Source organism: Falco rusticolus, chromosome 4 (genome assembly GCF_015220075.1).
Source record: "Falco rusticolus isolate bFalRus1 chromosome 4, bFalRus1.pri, whole genome shotgun sequence".
NCBI classification, from domain to species: domain Eukaryota; kingdom Metazoa; phylum Chordata; class Aves; order Falconiformes; family Falconidae; genus Falco; species Falco rusticolus.
The window spans coordinates 3,272,092-3,294,445 of record NC_051190.1 but is presented as its reverse complement, the minus strand read 5'-3'; the positions used below and the strand labels follow the sequence as shown (position 1 = coordinate 3,294,445).

The following is a 22,354-nucleotide window of genomic DNA, read 5'->3' as shown; positions in this document are numbered from 1 at the left end:
CTTGATTATATAATAAACTTTGACATAACTGATACCCAGATGCAGTGCAGTGGGTGATACATCACGGAAGAGTTCTCTCATTGCAGCGTTTCAAAAGCATTAAACCAACCTTGAAATTTGAAATACACATGTAAAATGTAAAGTCCTATAAAAAAATTAGCAGAAAACTTGGTTTACTCAGCAAGATAATCTAACAAAATAAAAACCTGGATGCCACTTAGAAAAGTGAAAAAAACATAAAATGACCAAATATGAAAAAAATACAAAGAAAATACAAGGGCAAAACTAGAAGATACACTGCAAGAATTGAAGAAGACTAAAGTTCACGTCTTCATGATTTCAATCAGCAAACAACAGGAATTTCTTAATGCCTGCCTTCTAAACAAAAATTAAATAAATCTGTTATCATTCAATCCAAAAATTACTCTCTGCAAACCCATACCTCAATATTTTTGCTGCTACTGACAAGAACTAAAGCTAAAATAATACTTTTCTGGTTGCAATAAAACATTCACTAAAACTATCTGCCTGCTGCCAACTGTGTATCTAAAGGGACCCAGAAATCAAAAGCATCGTCGTAACCAGTCAGCAGAACCTGTCAGAATAATTTCCCAGAGAAAATTTATCTGGAATCAAGGTTATTTACAAATATGCTGGGCCAATTCTTTCATACTTCAACACTTACTGTACCAAAAACATTTCCTAAGAGCTATCAAACGGGGAAAACTATTTTACAATCAGCTCCAATCCAGACTGATTAATTACTGAAATTAGAAAAGGGTATGAAGCATGGGGAGTTTTCTCTTTGTTTTGCCAAGAAAGCTCATAAAAAAAAGAGTGAGAATAGTTGTTAGATACATTTAAAAACTGGTACAGAAAAACTAAAGCTATAATTCTCTAAGTCTTCAGGATCTCATTCTAAACTTCCCAAAACATATTCCCAAGTCTTTAAAAAAATTAAATGTAAAGCCTATCAGATTAACATCATATTGAAAATTAAGATCTTTGCCTACATGCCTAATTTCTACAAAACACTGTATAAAATGTCAACACCACCAAGGTAGTTTTCAATCCATTACAAGTACCCTCATAATTCACAAGAATGCAATGAAGAAACAAAGTTGTAATAGTTAAAAAAATGCTGTCTAGTGAGTGTAGTGAGAAGGGATTTTTTATAAAAGCAATAACTGATCAAGTATTAGAAAATTTGTAAACCAAAAAATGTAGCCTCAGTTTAATCTTCTAAGCGTGCATACAACTTCAAACAGGACCATTAAGAAAAGCTGATCGACAGTTATCTGACAGACTGCATATAGATATGTTTCCTATAAAGCAGAAAATTCAGACTTTGGCTGAACATCACCTTTCCAGAGTTTGTATTGAACTTGCCTAAAGATTTCATCAGTGATATTGACTTAGGCATTTAACTTTCACATGGGTAATTCTTCCTGACAAAATGCTATACTCATGTAGAAAAAAACACAAGATTTGCAAGGTTAGACTTTTATGGCAAAGTTGTGGTACATGCACCATGGCAATATATCCCCCAGAAGACTCTGAAAGGATGAGAACAAGTGCACAAACACAAATCCTCAGTGATTTACAAACAGCGGGACACCAAGTCAGTAAGTAATTTCAATTTTTGCCATTCTATCTATATAGAGACTGTCATATAATTAGTTCTAACTTTAAAAACCCCAAATACTAAAACAGAAAACCAAGAATCAATTCAAACAAGAAGTATAGCTGCCGTACTGAAGTAATACATACCTTTCTTTAAAAAAACCTCAAACATTAGAACATAAAAACAAGAATCATTCAATAGGAAAGAATAGCTTCCATACTAGGTAATACAAGAAAGACACATTTTTTTCTCTTCATTAGAATGACAGCAGCAATTCAGAGCCGGGACAGTTGTAACATTCACTATGTCTTCCCAAAAAAAACAAAGCAAATCCTAATCTTTCTCAGTTCTCTGCTTCTCACCTTCTGAAAATGTCAGAATTATCCATCACTTTTGGCTTTTTAAAGAAAAATATTTTCAGTAAAACATCTGAAAGCTCTTAAGGTATTGTAATGTACTGTAGCATGAAAAATAGGTTTAAAATTTTGTTCTACCTGATTTCTTCTGAATAAAAAGAAAAATCTCCACTGAAAAATACAGTTACCTGTGACCCTAGAAATCTGATAAATTCCTATTGTTTATAGAGGATAGAGAGATGTCCCACTGCTTGCATTAGAGATTCAACTGTTTTATTTCTACATTTTTCCACCTTTCTGACTAATTCTGCTTTACTCTACAAATGTGCTTTAAAACAATAACATACATTTCTTGTACACAGAGAGAAAAATGTCCTATATACATCTTCACAGTGTCAAAAAAACCTATTAATCTTCTGTATGGAACCAGAGAACACGCATGGGTATAAGAAAAATGTCTGTAGGCACTAACAGAAGGGAAGGCTACAGAGATTGCTGCAGCGTAACCACCCACATACATTTTATCAGAAAAGAGCAGTAGCTGAGTCATGGTGCTGACTTCCACCCAGAAGAGGGATTTTCTCTAAGCTGAGATACATTTCTGTGACGATTAATTTTTCATTTTCAGAGGACTGAATTTCCAGCATTCTGATGTCTGCTTTCGAAATGTATAAAAACACATCCTTACTCCTATTTGAATGGTTAATGCTATGCCCCCCTTCACCCCCACCCCCAATATCTCTACGACGACTTTTGCTGAAATCCAAGGATGAAATAAAATACTTTTTCATAAAACATCAGTGGAAACTTCCATTAATTTCACACAAACAATTGCATTTATTTAAAATGCAAAGTATTTCCCTTGTACTCTTTTTTTTTATATAGTACAAATATACACAATGTTCTAGCAATCACAAAATCTTTACCAGCCCTTATTCAGAAGACAAATCCAAACTCCAAATTTTTCATGATATATTTGCTTGCAACAGAAGCCTCTACTTTAGAAATGTAGCAAATCTGTTCCAATTGTTTACTACAATGGAAAAAATTTATCTTTGCTGGCCATCAACTATCAAAAGGTCAATACCACCTTTCCTGCAATGCTTTCCAAATTAGAGGGAAAGTAAAAGGCAAGGTTCAGACCTGCAGGAATTATATCATCACCTTAAAAAAAAAAACACCAAAAAAAACCCAAACAAAAAAAGGCAAAATTATTTTTTCCAAGTCAAATGAACAAAATATGCTCTTTGCTACCCAAAGACCTTTAATATTGCAAGATGGTTAACATATGGGATGCAAGACTGAAGTCTCATTATATTTACTTAGCTGAGAATTCTGTGTTAGCATTTATGTATTTAATTCTAAGTTTGCTAGACTCCTGTGGGGATAAGTATGTTTTGCTACTTGTTCTAGAAGTGTTTGGAAAGCAGGGAAGAAATAATGGTAAATAATAATTCAATGTAGAAACTGTTATTTTTGTTTATTTTAAAATTCCACTGCTTTGTACAATGCCACTATAATGCACAAATATATAATCTACATAATCATAATATACAAATACATAAGCTACTAAAAATATGCAACCTTAGTGGATATACAGGAAGTTAAATAAGCATTTAAAAAATATTAGTTATTTTGCTTCCACAATCTTCTTAATGGGAACATGAAATATGCATACCTAGATCTTGGAATAAACATAGACAATTCAGAATTTTTATTACTTTTATTACCAATTCTTACTTTTCCTACATTTCCCAGTATTACCCTGTTTTACAACATGGTAATTTTTGTTATTTTATTACTATAACTGAAAGTACCCAACCTCCTCCTTCAAACAAAGCTAATTTATGTATGCTCCATGGTATGCCAGTATAAAAAGATAGGGCCACAGAACGTGCCAGCAGAAATAATCACCACACAGCACAGGGAAGCGTACACACACTGGCTTTTAGCTTCCTGGGCAGGAACGACTAAGCAGATCCAGCACAGGTTGGCAACACCTTAATTGTGCCCTGCACTGCAGCTGCTGATTTCCAGTCCGCTAATTCTCTGGTTTCTACTCAGTTAGCTAAATTAGCTTAAGTGTGCTTATCTGAACTGTATTTTCCTTCTGTAGGCACATTTTAGGGAAACTTGGCTCAATTATGCAAGTATCTCTGACTTAAATCCTAGTCACTGGATTTAAGCCCACATGCTTCATTTGATTGCATTCTCATTTACAGAACAATTATTGCTGGATTTTTAAAATTCTGAATTTCAGGGGTTCCCTACATCCCATCAGCGAGAGCATCCTTGACTTGTAAGAAACACTAGAAACCAAAAAGGAGAATATGGGTTTACCTGCAATTCCTGTATTTATTACAAATATGAAGTTGCAATGTTTCTAATAAATTCCTGGGTCAATACCTCAACAGGCTGCCATATTGTACCTGTATCAAATCTCTACTCATCCTTGCAGAACTGAAGCCTTAACTCAAAGCTGTCCCACACACATTATTTTTTTTGTAATTTCTAACACTGTATCCTACGAAACAAGTAACACACAACTGCTTCAGAAAAGCCCTGCCAGTTTTTAAAAGGTGAATAAGCTGTTCACTACTTCTGCAGTCTGCCATCAGGGTTTGCTTCTTTAATAATTCTTGGTATTAATTGCAAAATATAATAAGCTGCTTATAAGCTTTATGACTTCTTGCATATGATTGTCCTCAATCACAATCAGGAGTCAGATGAAAAATTGTGAGACTATTAATGTACATACTCTCCACGAGCATCCTGCAGCATACTTAAAAATTTGTTCTTGGCTCCATCTGTCTACTCACAAAGCTGAACTGCGAAAAGCTAAAAATGTGCAAAACAAAAGGGCATGAAAAATTGGAAGAAGGTGGTGCAAATTTCAAACACTCCTATGAAATATGATTTCCATATTCTTCCAATTGTACTTGTAAGTCATTCAATAACCATTTAGAATGTCAGATATAACAGTGATTTATTCTGTAGAGTGTTATCAATCACAGGGAACAATTACTTAAAACTACTAAAGTCTGTTTTACGACTCAACTCTGAGATGCTTGTTAGTAACATGTGACTAATGTCTGAATTTAAGTACTATACACATATTCCTTAATTTTATTATTTTAGACATTAAGATGATCATGGAAATCTAGCAAGTAATTTTGGCTTTAGGAGTAGTAGATACTGGAGCGAAGGGAACATTAATGTGAGTTATAATAGAGTCTTATGAATAAATTTTCTAACAAAATAGAAGCCTGGTACTTATGACTTTTTTGATAAATTAGGTTAAAAAGGAAAGCTAATTTCATACAGACGCAAGAGCACGAGGAGAGAACTTTGAATCATAACAACCTAAATGCAAGTGAACTGAGTTTAAATATATGGCAAAAAGATAACCTATTCCTTTAATGAATGTATTTCAGTATATCAATGCTGCATTCAGTATATCAATACCCAGCCATGATAATTTTTAAAGCCATTATTTCAGTTGACAAAGGACAATTTATTGTAGTTCACGAAGCAAATTAGCTACATGCCCTTTACAACAAGCCAAGTACTTCTAATCACTAAGAGCTGGATGACCAAAGAAAAAAAACAAACTCTCTGTGTAAGACTGGAAAGGGAAAGGGATGAGCAGGGGAAACAAGAACAACCCTCAAGAACAAAACCCTCAAGAAACATGGATTAGGGAAAACATTGCTCTGCTATAAATGTCATAACAATTGAGGAAAGTAGAGTGTGCAGAGGAAACAGCTTACAGCCATTCAGACAGACTGCTCCATTGCCACTGTCTTGTGTTGGTGGTCTAACCGTCATTGTATTTACAGTCGATTCATAATAGGCTATTAGCAAACTACAGAAATAAGAAAATATAATCCCCATGATTCCAATAGAAAGAAATTCCAGTAAAGTGATCTATCGATGGTAAGTAAGTAATTGCAGTTCTCGTTTGAGGTATGTATTGTTTCCAAACAAGTGCTGTTGCTACAAAGATGTACAACTTCTCAAAGTAAAAAAAAGTGCAAATCAAACATATTATCCCATGAAAATACTGGAGAGGGGAGCTGAATTTTTTTTTTATAACCCGCCTAGCTACATGTATACTTTACTTAGAAGTCATAAAGTTACTTTTGAGAAAATGTGTTTGAATAATGCCAAGTATTTTATGTGCTGGCAATCATTTACATGTACACTAACAATTATGTCATTCTTCATTCTGTGATGAACTATTGATGCAAAAGTCTACACTTAATTTGCCATTAACTTCCAACTTTTTCCATACGAGGAGTCTTGAAAAAAAAAAAGGGAGGTGAGTAGGAAAATAATTTCTAACTGAAAACTTTGCAATGGACTCTGACTTTCACACCTTTATGTGCATTGTTTTAAAAGGTCACAGACACAAAATTGATTGCTAATGGCTTGCAGGAATTATCAGAATGATCACCTGAATGCCACTCTCTCCAGCCACAGAGCTATGCTGAAATTGCAACAACACTCCACTAACTTCTTGTAAAATTTTGTATAGTAAATATTTTTATTTGCTTGAAAAAGCTTTACACTCTTTTTTTTTGGGGGGGGGAGGCATTTACCTTACTTTATAGCTTAAGCTTGAAATCTATAAACAGCATGTCATAGATTTTTCCTATTTGAAATAAAAGATGACAAATTAAAGTCAGGAATAAAATTTTCAGAAAAAAATCTATTAATTCCTACAAAGTGGTTTGAAATAGTTTCTTTTAAAAAGTACGAACTAGTAAAAACTTCATGACTAGTAACACTACCCTCTTGCTCCAAAACATCACTGCTAGCACATGCAGACACTTAACTGCTCATGTGGAAAAATAACAGGAGTAAACAAATAGAGTATTTGTGACAGTACATACCCAATTACTGTTTTACCTCTTTCATTGCCACTTGCAAACCTCCATAGTAATTTCTTGCTAAATGTTCAGTTTGGGTTTCAACATAAGGATCAGATCAGAAGTGGTTAATAAAAAAAGACAAATGACATGAAAAAACAGCTAGTTGATTTTTCCTTTTCATCATTTCCAAACATTTCAGTAATGCTTGATTCAGAGGAAAAGCAAGTTCTGATGTATTCTTATGAAATAACAATTTCAACTTTTATAAAGTGAAGTTTGTTGGTTTTTTTACATAGTTAACTGACTGCACATTAACCCTCAAATGCATTTAGCAATGTTAGTGGAGATAGCTGACAAAAGTAGACTTGTAAAAGATAGAATTGAGCATCACTATCTCAGTTTAATTTGAGTTTGAACAGTAAAAAAGCTATTCCCTTTGAATAAAATAAAAGGACCTACACAGGCAGGTCCTGGCATCGTGGCACCTAAAAAAATATTTTTTTAATGAATGTGTATTAAAGATGATTGCATATTTATAATTTTAACTATTGATCAATTGTTCTAATCAAATTATTTTTCCATTTACATACTTAAAGAGCTGCTATTAGCCTTACAGTCACAGATTTTTACCCTGAGTTTTCAGGCAATGTTTCAGAAACATCAGAACAAGAAGAATTTGTGCGCATTATGCAGAAACAGTTTTATGCTTTGGACAGCTCTTCAGGAAAATACCCTTGGTTTACTGCAGAAAGAGATGTGCATATGTACTTCACACCATGCACATTAATCCCTCTCCCATTATAAATGAAATTCATTTTGTATGCTAACTAGATTATCAGTTAGAATACACTACTCAAACACAGATACAGCAGAGATGTTGACTTTGATCAACCATGCATTATAACATGGTATTTTTGTCGATTAACATAATTTACTTTGATTTTATATTGCACCGAATCCTATTTTCCACCTAAATGAAATATTCTCTTCTCATGTTGAGGACTAGGGTGTCTAGGTTTAAAGAAATTCTAAATCATCCATTAAAAAAACTCTAAAATTAAGACTAATTTAAGAAATACGGAAGTACTTTCTATTTTTGAAATACTTTGCCAACACAGAAAGTTTTGAAGAATATTATAAGTAAATCAAAAATTCCAGAGTGTACACATTTCAGCATATGGTAAGCACAGTAACTTTTTTAAAATATCTTTTGCTTCCTCAGATTTCCCTTTTGGCTTCTATTAATTTGTTTTAAATAACTTATCATATATGCTAAAACTACTAGTTATGGTAATAGGATTATAACAATATCTAGCTCACTATCTGTCCAAGCTACAGATTTTAAAAGATTACTCTTTTCAATGACCCAGCATGAAAAGCTGATGTTACTTGTTCTGATAGTAAGAAAAAAACATATACGGAAACTTTACTATTCTTTATTTTTCTCTTTTTCTGCAGTTCAGTACTTGCCAAAGTGCTATGAGAAACCTGCAAGCAAATAATCCAGTGCAGAGATCTTCCATACGACTGTGGTTGAATTAGTGATCCTCTATTCATCATCTAGAGACCGCCAAAGAAGGTGTCAGTGTCCCTTCCTGAGATGCAGCTCTACACTTAGCACAATCAGCAATAAGATCACTCATCTATCATGGTATAACTTCATATGCATGGACATAAATACACAGAGTATTATCTAAACAATAATCTTGTGGTTACAATTGGATCTTGCCGATGATGTAAGATACAATGTTAGAAGTGTATCTCTGCTATTCTGAGTGAGAATCCTAGCACTGACAATTACACTGAGGTTGAAATTCTTTGAATTCTTCATCAACTAATTGAAAAAAGGCCAGTAAAAGCAGTTTTTAAAAAATATTTAACATTTATAAAGAACACTGCATTAGCTAAGAGCTCTAGGTACAAACAACCCTTCTAAGATATTTGAAAAGTTATGCACAATCTTGTAGAATTATTTGTTTGACTCCCAAAAAATAAATGTTTTCTCAATATTATGTAGGTTTGCTTCCTTTCAAACACTCATTTGAAAATTCACAAACTGGAAATGAGCATTTAAATGAAGTAGCATGTGCTTTCAATCTTACATTAGTGTTTGTTAGGCAATTATACAAAGTCTTCATAACATCTTGACAGACAGATATCAGTTCATCATACTTTTTTTACAAAAGCTGAAACCAGTACTATAATTCTTTTCCATAGAAGCACCATAAATGCATTGTTCTAAATCACCCAAATACGAAATGACTAACAAATGCTCCGGAAAAAGCTCTACCTAAGCCAAACAACAAGCTACCTCAAGCATAGCAAACCAGAAAATACAGATTTAATTATGTTGTTACAATGTAAAAATCACACACAAGCCTGAATTCAGAGTAACAGCAGCCGGTGTGTTTATTCCACATCAAAACCTTTCCAGAGTACTGTTCTTGAAATACACTGATACTATCACCAAAGGACTTGACAACTGCCTGCAAAAGCAATCACACCTTAACACTGCATTGTACTCTGAAGTAGCAATTTACTCTGAAGGCTACCTAGGGCTGGTATGTCAATACACCACCTAACAGCCAAGGATCCGGGATCTCAAATGTATAGTGACAACGGGTCAACACCATTCAGGAAACAAACAAACAACAAAAAACCCAAAAACCCACACCAAAAACAAACCCCTCCAAACTCATCACCTGCCCTAACTTTTGGAAAGGACTTCTAGAAAACAAAAGCCTAGACCACCACTGCAAACTTAAATTGAAACGGACTAAGATCCTCACCAACCTGAACAGACCTGCAGTCCTCTTCTACCCACACATTTCAAGAACAAAGACCGATCCGGTGGAAGTTATTTAATAGAAGTAATGTAAACCCTAACACAAAGTAATTATATCAGTGTCTGTCTGACTCCCCTAAAGTATACTACTGCCAAGAAATTAAACTTAACCTCTTGTATGTGAATTGCTGCTAGGTCGTACCAGACATCTCTGCCTTAGTAAGAAAATGAATCAGCACAAAAATTTTAGAATATGGGTCTAACTAAAAGAATTTAGGTATAGTATAACCTCACACAAAATACTGAATCTCTAAATCCCATGCTTTCTGTCCTGACAACCCATACAAGAGATTCTCCATGTAATGCATCTTCAGAATAGCTGAGTGGCTACCCAGTGGCACAAAGAAAAAGCTGCCTTTTATTTCAGTGCAACCCATAGCACCAGAGTAAGAAATCTACAACCCAGAAGTATTATTTATCCGCATAATGTCCACCAGTGAAAATTCCTCCAAATTTTATTAAAATAATATATATGTACAGATATATATGTATGCACACATACACACAAATACACACTTCATAATCCTAGCACACTACTACTAAAGCAACTTTTTGTTGTTAATTGTAATGCGTGCTTATTTAAGTCTCATCACAAATACTTTAAATAAAAATTTTAGAATAAAATAATAAAGTGCTACTATAAACACTATTGTAATTTATTAATTATATTGTATGCAACAGTTATATAAGACTCAGGAGAATTAATTTTGTTTATTGCTTCGAAGACAAAGGATTCAAAAGAAGTATTATTTTCCTAATTAAAAATATTCCTGTGATTCTTATTTACCTCGAACAGTAGATGGCCAAGACAACTACTAAGTGAAACAAATTCTGTAGACACAGCACATTATGTAATCATATCACCACCCAGTGGAATCAGAGTGTTTTATGACAAAATGTTTTTATTACCCTTCCAGAATCCCCAAACTGAGATTCTGGCTTCTCTAATATTAATCATTTTTTTGGTCCTACAGAGGAATGAAACCTTGGAATTTTTTTTAAAGTTTTCCTAATGATGAACCATTGGAAGTGCCCTTCAAGCCAAATAAATCATTGAAGCAAGTGAAGAGGTAGTGAAATAATGCCAAATCCTCCTCTTTGGAATATTCTACTTTCTTTAAACAAAACGTGAGACTTAAGAGACTGTGACTGATCTCACATTGGCATTTAATCTACTAAATCTGTATTGTTTCAGTAGAATTATAATCAGGTTTTATTTGTAAGAAGTCAAGTAGTAATAAACAATAAACACAGTTAAACAGAACAAAACTGAAGTTAGGCAGAGAGATATGTATACAAATACAACAAGAAGGTCATGTCGTTACCTTGGTTTTTAAGCTAGGAATCAGAATCAATTTTTTCTCTTTTGGAACTAATTTTAAATCATAAAACTACAGAGACATTTTAAGTTCTATGGTGTTTTTTGTCCAGGCTTGTTTTTATCCCCCACATACTTTCTTCATACACTTACCCCTGATTTCTCCTTCAAGAAGTCAGTAATATTACAATAGAGGATCTTGGCATATGGCACAATGATCAATGGAAACTGATCAGCGTAGCTTAGCAGATTTCAGCCCCTACAAACCAGGCAATTCAGCAAAAAAACCAATGTTTAATAAACAGTATTAGATTTGCAAGATCAAAATGAAGAGATAAAGGCACTTCTTGCACAAAAGAACCACTTTATTTTCAGATATATGTGGAAAGAATATATAAACTTGCACTTAGTTCTGAAATACCTACTCAAAATACCTCATTCTACTGGAATGTAGATCTTTTTGACTCCTGAAGACAGGGACACATCCACACACAAATATAACTTGGGTTTCATTACTAGCACACTCACCTTCTCAACAAACACCAAAGTAATTACCTGCAGGAGCATTCCAATACGCAGCACAAGTTGCTGATACTTTGTTTTATGACTGGTCATATTCAGTTTGAAATTACATCAAAGCATGCTCCCCTATTCCAATGCCTACTTAACAAAGAAACACAAACTGCATACCAGATGAGGCAAATTAGTTTAAATCAGAAATACAGATGCTGAAAGTTTACTACTGCAATAAAAAAAAAAAAGTACCAGTAGCCTGCCAGAGTGCCCAACTCTGAAACCGAAGCACAAATTGACTCCAGAGGACATAATACTGCCAAGGCTAATGAAATAAAACCTAGACTCCTGTCAGCCTTCACTGCATCCTTTGCTGATGCTGGTTACAAGGTGTAAATTCACCTTTTAAAAATGCATTGCACATTATTTTGTTACTACATTTCTTACTGAGTTTATGATTTTTCTTCATTTTGAGCAGTGGAAACAACTTCCTATAACAGTTTTAAGTATTCATGAGGAAATCTGTTATATCTTTAGAGAAAAAAAATCTAGATTTTTATCTATTCATTGTGAGATCCCTTAATGCTTATTCACTCAGTTAATTTCTGTAAAGGCAAGATGTTAAATAAATGGTTCTTCGGACAGGAAATTATAGAAATTTTGTGTCTTAACAGTCATATAATTTTTGTTTAGTCTATTACTCTGTAAATTTTTTATTAAAATGTTTTAAATTTGGTATAATCTATAAATAAATCTATAAAGCTATAAATCCTTTAAATAGGAACAATTCATTACATTGAAAAAATATTAGTTTATATCAAATAATTTTGTGCAGGTGCCTTAGAACAGAATTAAGACATTTAAATTATTTTATCTGAGGCTCTGATAATATTTTTACATTATATAAATCACCTGAAAAAAGTCAAAGAAATGCATGTATTTTAAAATATTTTTTTAATAATTCCTCCCATGATTCAGTGTATATGTTGCATTATAAACACCAATATCCAATTGGGATATAACACTACAGAGATCAAACGGTAAATCAAGGAAGGCCAAACATGGAACACTCATGGCAAAAAGCGAAAAGACGATGCATTTCATAGTTGGACAAAATCTGCCTTTTGCAACAACTCCTAGCCCCTGAGTGGCTGATGCTGGCATGTGATGGCTTTGCTCTCCCCATCTGCTAGATTTGGGGGTGGCAGCAAAAAAGAGTTGATCACACTTTATTAGACACCAAGCCTCCCACAGTCGGTTTTGAGGGGGTTTTTTTGGGTTTTGGTTGGTGGGTTGGTTGGGTTGGAGGTTTTTTTTTAATGAAATAGGGAAAGTACGTTTATGCCTCTATCTGCACAAGCTGGGACAGAGTCCCTGTTTCCACAGAGGGAGGACAGAACCTGTATTCCCCTGCCCCCACCTCTCATATGAAGAGGTCACAGTAAGTCACAAAAAATAGGCTGTAACCAAGCAAACCCAGGTGTTCAGAGGTGAAAGTTAAGAGAACACTGTTCACACTCCTTCCCAGCTGCACTTAAACAACATGGTGACATCCCATGTGTCTTTACCTACTTCGGTCACAGATACACAGGAAGATACTGCAGCTTGCAGAAAAAATGTAACGGTTCTTCAGCAGTATCTACCTAACCAATCCACTAGCTAAATGAATCCCACCAACACTTGCAATGCAAAAGGGAGCAGAGTAAGCAGGTATACTCCGGCAGCCCTCATCAGCTATGCTGCCCCACTGGCTTGCTTGCTGACAGGCAGCCACAATCACAGCTCGAGCCCCAGACATCCCACACTTATCGCCTGACACAGCTTAAGCAAAAACCACCCAGCCTTAGCTACAGCCGAGAGCCAACCCTGTTCTGCTTTACACACCACAAGTCTGTAGGAAACCCAGAAACTGCCTCTTTAGATTTAAGGTTCAGTGCCTTCAGAATTAAACATTTCCACCACTTTTGCCTGTAAATATGTAAACAAGGATTTGACCTTAGTCACCGACTTTTTATTAGGAATCAGTGAATTTGTTAACGTGAGTGCATTAATATTTCTGTTTCAGCCAACTAAGGGACACACTTGGGGTGAAAGCGGGCATTGTAAAATGGACAGTCTTTACACTTTTCACAAAAGCTTAAGCTAGTCTGTGCTTCATGTTACCATGAATACTCATCATTACTCTCCTCCAGCTGGCTGGCTAAAAGCACACTAGCTTTCCTCTGAGAAGTCAAGTTTGACTCAGTGCAGATAAAGCTGTTTAATTAGCAAAAGCAGCAGTGCAATCAAGCAAACATTTTGCATTCTAAACCAAGGTATGGTGCTGTCCTCCCACCCATGGCATCTGTAAGTCTTATCATCTCATTACACTTTTTTTTTTTTTTCCTCCACTCCACAAGGCAAGCAGCCTCATCTTTGGAGGCACTAGCATTATTCCAGGTAACACTTACTTTGTCATTTATTGCTTCACTTTGTGTCACCTACAACATAGCTTTCCTTTGCCAATTTACTCTTTTCCATTCTTTGCAACTTTTCCACCTACTTCTAATTACCCTTTCCTGGTGGTTCATCCAACCAGGTCTAGAATCCTTCCACAGAGGTTCTATATCCAAATCTGACTTCTTGTGTTTATTATTCTCCAGACACAAGTTTATACTCTTAACACATATTTTCACTAAAGTATTGCCATGTTTTTCATGCAGACTTCAGTTCGTCTTATCTACAAATGTATAAAAATCCAAATCATCAGTCTGTGTTTCAGTTATACTGAAAACAGACTTCTGTAGTTCAGAGCATTCACGATGGGTACGCTGGCTGAAGAGCTAAAGGTGATAAAATCATCTGATATTGCATACGAATACTTCTGTGGATGACTATCACATGGTACTATGAAGAACTGGGTACTGAAAACGCATACAGTGAAGTCACTACTTTAAGTATATATTGATACTATGAGAACATTTAGCACCAATCTTTGAAAAAAACATGGTTTCAGAAAAATGTGTACAGTCTTGCAGCGTCCTATAATGTTTACAGAATGGCAAATCACATCCCTTTTAAACAGACAGCTCAAAATACAGTAAGTCCTCTGGACACTTTGTCAAGACAATCAGAAGTCTAATAATACAGTCTTTAATAACCTTTTATTTCATACTGTTCCTATTTCAACATTTTGCTACTGGCAAATCATTATCAAATTCTGAATAGATTGTAAGTAGAATTTCTTATATTACTTGAGTCTAAGGTCTACAAAGCAATTTATTATTCCTTTTCTCTCTCACTTCAGTCTTGTTACTTTGAAATATACCTACTTAAAATCCTTTATTTCCTTGCCAGTTTTCCCCTTTCCTTTCTATTAATGCAAACTAGAAGAAAACATTGGCAAACATATTTTAATATCACCTACTCAACTGAACATGTTACTAAAGGTTTCATTAAACTTCAGAGAAGTTTCTGTGGTGTCTTCAGAGATAAAGGAAAAAAAGTAAATCACACTAATTCTGAGCGTAGGGGAGAGGGATGGGACAGGGGATGACACCCGATACACTCTGTCCAAATTTGTAGTCAACATCTCATATACATAAAGTTGCCTAAAATAACACTAGCACATGTAACAGCTCGTTTAGATAGAGCAATACACAGAGTATGGAGGACAAGGAGTTTTCCACTATAAGCTTTTTTCTTTTTTTTTTTTTCTTAACCTAGACAAAAAAGTAATCTCTATCATGTACTGTGTTTTGCTATCTATACTAATGCAGCCAAGTATTACACAGAACAGAACTGGAAAAAAAATCTGCATTTTTTTCTTAGTTCACCTTCAAATACCAGCACTCACATTGTCTGGTGCCAAACCGTATCAGCTGGCCATTTCAGAGAACAGACACAACATACAACTTGCATGAGATTGCTGTATGCTACAAATTTGGATTTGTTAACACATTACACCACATCCCTCAGTTAGCTCAACTGCACATCCTTGTGCTCAAGTCCTTGCCCAGCGTGGACTTAATATGTAAAAAAATGGACAAACAAGTAACATGGCTCAATAAGCTATACTTCCAGCCCTTCAGAAATACACATCCAGTTGCTCACGCTTGATCAGGAGACGGGTTCAAAATAAACTTCACCTTGCTTTGCAGAAACTCACTTTGTTTCATCTGTGTGCCCAAGCGTATCCTCCCAGTGACTAGAGAGTTGTGTCCCTTGTGCTCATGGCAGCCCCTGCTTATGCCTGAATCTCTCCTTCAATTATGTTGCTATTTTGATTGCAAAAAACGAAAACCCTTAATGCAGAGTTGAAAACTGTAGCACCTTCTCGGAAGTAGCACTGATCCAATTACCTGGTTGTAAGAAGCTGTCTAAGCACATACTGTCTTCATGTAAAACCTGGTTGCCAGCTTTTTGGGGTACTAGGAACTCAGTCTAAAGGCCATAACTAGAATTAGAGTGCAACATAGCCAATTTTTTTAAGATTCAAGTGCAACTTCTCATAAATATAACTTTTAAATGCAATGTTTACATATGAAGCAAAAATTGGAGAGAAACCAAAGTTAAATCTTTATCACTCTTGCTCAGTTTCATGGGTTTCACTGAACCTCTTGCCTCCTTGAAAGATTGGCGTGTTATACCAAACACAAATTTACTTGCCTTTTAATGTTACGAGTTTCTTGTTGCAAAAGGCACAGCAGTTCTTAATAAGCATTTAAAATTAATAAAACTTACATGTCTTTTCTTCCTATACAAATACATACATTGAGAAGATTACCTTTTTCTTACACTCACTGCACGAAGGCATGTATCTACATTTGGCCATTTGGTCGGGTATTCAGAGCTTAGACCTTTCTGAAAATCAGTCTCCTACCTCTGCAACACTGCTGTCCCCTGCCTTGACTTGCCTTCAAAAACCTCTCACTTCCAGCCCCTAAATGAGTGCTGAGGATCCTTTCAATCCCCCTCCCTCTGTGCAATCACTACTAGTTCCACGTTTGCTCAGGCCCTGGCTTTATAGCTAATACTAGTAGCAGCACGCTTTGCAATGCCAGGAGGCTGGCAAGAACACTGTCCTGCAAGAACTCTGGCAAAGCAGTTGCCCTCATTTATGCATTCCTAAATTACACTTTCTAAAATCAGAAAATTTGCCAAAGGCTTATACTGAATGCAATAAAAACTGCAGTTACTAAACCAACTAAATCAAGTAAGATAAATCAGAATTTCTAGTTCAACTGCAGTTAGGAAATACTAATTAGTTACTCACAATTGAACCATCCCTACCAAACAGAAAAACTGGAACAAATTTTCATTGCAGTATGCAAGCTGTTTGGTAGTTACCCCTACATAAAACATCTACACACTATTTTGAATTTAAACTCTCTTCCACCTTCTAGTAAACACAAAAAAAACCCCAAGAAACCCATTCAGCTCACTTCAGTAATTTTTTGTTTATAAACCAACATTTTTCTGCACTATGACAATAGTGATCATATTAAAAACATTTATGATGAGCAATGTTTGCCCATAAATGACTCAGTAATTGTAAAACAGAAAGTTTGCTCTTCATATAGCATTTGCCTCAGCCATTTGGAAATTAGCTTTTGGGCCTATCACAAGATGACTAACTGCAGTAAACATTACAAGAAACACATAATTCTCGGGGGGGGGGGGGGGGGTGGTGGTGGTGGTGGGAAGGTACTGATACTTATAGCAAGACGCATGCATAAAAATACAAGAACAAAATTTTCCAACTTGATTCTTTTTATAGTTTCATCACTACTGCCAACGAGACTTATGTTCAAGCTTTAAAGCACAAGACAGACTAAGCAATAATTAGTTTTCAATATCAAAACAGCTTTCTAAATATTGCACTTAAGCTTTTAATGGAGATAATAATCTATATGCACAGTGTTTTGGCACCTTGCCACTGATGTATGGACTCTAATCAATTGCTTGTTCAGCATTGAATGTTCAGTACATTTTTGTATACAGAACAAAATGGTTACTTCCTAAGGAAATTAAATAAACTTATCTAGCTGAAAAACATGGACAATTAGTGCAGACCAGTAGCTAGGAAAAAATTAAAAGAAAAGGTTAAGCAAGCTGCCTAGGTTTTAATTTAGCTCTGCCACTTGTCTCTTGGAAGACCTTGAACAAATTATTTTACTTCTTAGTTTCCTCCATTTGTAAAGATATCAACAAAGATTCCTAAAGATGTTAAAATAAAAATCACTGAAGTCCATTATATAAAATCATTATTAAACATAACAAGTTGTTCTTGAAGCTCTCCCCTCCCCAACAGATCCATGAAGCATCTGTGAATCACACACTTTTCCACTACATCTTCAAACACTTTGTAAGGTTCTCAACAAGATGTGTTAACTCAGAAAAGGCTGCAGACATCAGTGAAGGTACTAAAAATGTCCGTTCAGTATGCAGCTGCAGATGAAAAGAACATGACAATAAAATGCACAAAAGATAGGCCAAAAAATAAAATTAGCTTTTCCAATGCTTTTATATAAATTAATAGTACTGTTTCATTTGAAGGAGTGTTTTAATTACAAGTCACCCCTTTTTTGTGGCAATATTCTAGAATAAGGGAAGGTTTCAAAGATAATTGGTGAAAATGATCACCAGCTATTTGCTTTCATCTTTGGACTGAAGGATCAGTTATCATGTAAAGTGACCAAAAGAGAACCAGAGATTCCATGAGATTCCAAGAGATTCAATGAGAACCAGAACCATCGAAGACTACTTGTTATGGATTTGTCTCCGACAGCTGACTACAAGCTTTATCCTGTTTTCATTTTTTTCTCTTCACTTGCCACTGAGGCTCCTATAAAGCTACTAGCCGACAGAAAGTCTGATAGCAGCTTATTTTGCAGTCCTGTCTTTATTAGAAGCCCTCAGAAGTCTCTCTCATGTACGTAGCTACAAGTGTCCGAAGAACCTGTAGGAAAAGAATAGTCTTTCACAGCTGTAAGACATCTTTGATAGAGAGTGCTACTGGAGAAAGGAGGATGGTTTGACACAATGACTGCATGTGCTCTCTTTCCTTAAGGAGTCAAATAATATAACATGGAAAAAATACATTAATTAGTACATATAAGTTAATTCTCCCATTTTCACCCTATCCTGTGACACAGAACAGGAGAATTTCAAAACTTGTACCAGGACAAACTTCTCAAGACAAGAAAATGATAAAAGAGGTCATTGAGATCAACATTTAAAAATGCAAGCCACGACTGAGCATTTATTTGTACGTAGAATATCCCATATAATTTCATTAGTGACAACAATAATGTCAGGTTACTAAACCTCAGACTTCAAGTATAAGTCAACCTCTACTTGAAATGAAATATACTGGAAACAAAATGTCCTTCTGATGCTAGAGGTAAGAGGCAATATCCCTTGCTGACAGAAGAAGGTACTTAATGCTTCCTCCAGCCCTTGCTGAAAAGAGGATACTAAATTAGTAGGATTTCAGCATGATTCAGACTGGAATTCCTTTACTTCTATTGAAACTGCAATCCAAAAGCAATACATCCATTTTCAATTTAAGACAAACACAATACAGCTCAAAACATTATGAAAACAACACCCAGCACATGATCGTCCTCTCAGGATTAACATAAATCAACTGAAATTGTTTCCTAGGAGGCCCTAAGAGCTTTACTTAGTACTGTTTCTCTTGTCATTGACAGGGTTTGTTTTAGTGTATCACATGACAGCAGCTCGACATACCTCATCTTGCAAAACTGTACGTCAATGCATCATACCAGGCAGGGTAGCTAGCGTGGTGGCCATCAGACCATTAAAATTCATCTATTAAAGTTCCAATCCTTCAGTATTTTTTTTCAAATTATCATACATATCCCATTTTAGCTCAAATAGTCAAATATTATAGCAGTTCATGCAGGTCGATATGGACATCCATAATTCCAAAGGTATAGAACAAACTTTTCTACACGTATTAGCAGAATAACCATATATATATAATTTTTCAAAGTTTATTTTAAAATCTTCAGTTACAGAATTATAAGCTTTTTGGAGGGGAAAGAGCCAGTACCACAACAAACTTCCTTCTAGAGCTACTACATATCCACGTCACATATTATGAGAAAGAAAGGAGAGGAGGGAAAAAAAAAAAAAGCGAAAAAAAAAGAAAAAGCAAGCACGCATGAGTAACCTTGTGTGTATCTGTGACTGCATCAAGTCTCCTACCTGGAATGCTGTTGGTGGCATTCACCACGCAGAGCTCTAACAGCTTTGATATTGCCGACAGATTATTTTAATTTTGGGTGCATTTATCAAGTACGAAAACATACCATGTTTGCAATACACAGAATGGCTTCAGTCAGTATAGAAAAAAATCTACCAGAAACAAACTCTATGAACATATACACTTATTTAATTTACCAGGCAAAAATTTGTGCCCCATAGAATACTAAATAAATAGATGTATCTGCAAGGCAGTGAGCAGTGTCCATGGATGCATCTCCATGACGTAGGTACAGAGGCTGTCTTAGTCCAGCAGATACAACAACCTTTTTTGTAAAAAAAAACAAACAAACAAACACAACCTAACCAAACAAACAAAAAACCCCACCATAAAACAAGACACAGAAGAAAAAAACTGAAAAACATACAGATGTTATCTTAACATTAATAACACACTTGCTACAGATAAAGGCTTACATTTTGTTTCAAGTATTTTATTAAAGTACCATTTTGAAGCAAATTGTATCAAATCATAGAACTGTACAAATCCATCTAGACAGTAAGGCTATAAATTTGAGAAGCTGACAATAAAATCCAAACCCACAATCCATTACTGCATGATGTCAGTATTATAAAAACATATTTATTTTACTCTGTATTATTTTAAGGCACTGGTAAGACCTTATACACTGTAATTAGCAACAGTGAATGAGAAGGATTCACAGCTTGACATGTAAACGCACATTATAGGAAAACAAGTTAGTGAACGTTGTATAAATAAGTATACATCCTTCCTCTAAAATACAGCATCCACCAGAGTCATATGTGATAAACAGGTCTGAATAAGCTATAACCTTTCCTACTGGTAGCAGCCAAGCACAGGGAGAAGTGAGTTGCCGTTCAAGTTTTACATTTTGTAAATCCTACATTTATTATGCTTGTGGAAGGGAAACACCCACCCCAAACAAAACCCGTGAAAGTAATTAACCCAACCGCCCAGATTCACAGGGCTAAGCTAAAACGGAGGTCTGGTCCTCAATAACCTGAAGGACCTTCACCCAAACACGCATTTTAGACGCTGCAACAGAAGCAGCGGGATCTGCGTGGAAACAAGCCCGGTCATAAATATGAATTAACACACGTAACGCTACAACCACACGCAGTTCAAAACAGAAATCCGTGCCTAAAACACCTAAATCCTACCTGCAGCTATACGTGAGTTCTTTATTTCGCTAGAGAACTCGGGGTATGCTTTTTCAGGGCGATGAATATGTTTTATTTAGTGCTTTGATGGAAAACGGCACCAGGGTCAGGCGGCTCCAGGGTCTGCTGGTTTCGCTCCATCTTCCAGTCCGCCAGGCTTCGCCTCAGCCCAGCGGGTGCCGCCGGAGCGCGGCCGGGCGGCGGGAGGCACTGCCCGGCGGTCCCCGCCGCCTCCCTGGCCCCCCGCACCGGGCAGCCTCACCCCGGGGCCCGAGGCGCGCCCGGCCGCCCGCAGGTGAGCCCGCGTCTGCCGGGGAGGGAGAGCCGCCGCCAGCGGGGCCGGGGCCGCGGGGAGCGGGACCGCAGTGGGCGGGAGGGGAAGGGCGGCGGGGAAGGAGGGCGCAGAGGGGCATGCAGAGGCGCGGGGGCACCTACCAGTCCGTGTGCGGCTCGTCGACGACCAAGAGCAGCTTGAACTTTCTGCCGGCGGCCGAGGAGACGGCTGAGGAGGGATCCACCAGCCCGGCCGAGGCCGCCGTCTGCTTCACGGCGTTGGAGAGGGAGCTGAAGAAGCTGCTGCCCGTCGACTGCTGCTGCGGCGGCGGCTGCTGCTGCTGGGGGGCCGCCGACTGCGGCGGCTGCCGGCGCTCCGCAGCCGGGGAGGCAGAGGTAGGGGCCGAGGAGGCTGAGGGAGGCGGCGGCGGCGGCTGCTGCGGCTCCGGCCGCTGCAGGTCGGTCATGTAGCCATTGGGCAGGTTGGCGATGAAGCTGCTGTCCGAGAGCCTGCGCCGCAGAAAGTTCATCATCTGGCCGGGCGGGAGAAAGGCGAGGCTCTCGGCGAGGAGCGGGAGGAGGGCGCTGAACCGGGGCGGGCGGGCGGCGGGCGCCGCGGCGGGCTCTGCGATCCGCAGGCGGGCTCGGTCGCAGCCTCACTGCCGGCCGGGGCGGGCGGCGCTGCCTTCACCTCAGCAGCGCGGCCAGCGGCGGCTCGCGCGCGCCTGCCGCTCCCGCCCGTCCCTAGGTGGCAGGCGCGCGCGCGCGGCGGGGCTGGGGCGAGCGGCGGGGGAGCCGCGCGCGCGGGGCCTCGCTCCTGGCCCGCGCCACAGCGAGCGCGAGTCCCCGCGGCGGCGCCGGCTGCACCCGGGGGGGACGCTGCGGGCTGCACCCGGGCCCGCGCTGGCTGCACCGTGGGCGGGAATCCCGCAGCCGCGCGCCGCCCGCGCCAGGGCAGAGCCGCCGGTGCAGCGGCGGGAGGCGGGGGGCGGCGGTGGACGGCGCCTCTCACCGGTGAGGGGGACCCGCGGGGCCAAGGGCGCCAGTTACAAGCAGGAGCTAGGCTGTAGTAGCCTAGATACTGTCATGCCGTCATTTCTCACAGAGGTAACGCGGGGCAGGGAGCAGCAGCCCGGC

At 37.7% G+C, this 22,354-nt stretch overlaps 1 protein-coding gene across 1 annotated transcript in view; it reads right to left on the bottom strand.

Moving 5' to 3' along the window:
* The window catches only part of SYN2 (synapsin II), a 191,001-nt gene extending 169,033 nt beyond the window's left edge, over nucleotides 1–21,968 (bottom strand). The window contains exon 1 of the mRNA XM_037385295.1: nucleotides 21,380–21,968. Coding sequence (XP_037241192.1) covers nucleotides 21,380–21,750 — 371 coding nt within the window. The 5' untranslated portion in view covers nucleotides 21,751–21,968. The remainder of the gene's footprint in view (nucleotides 1–21,379) is intronic.
* Nucleotides 21,969–22,354: the final 386 nt, after the last annotated feature.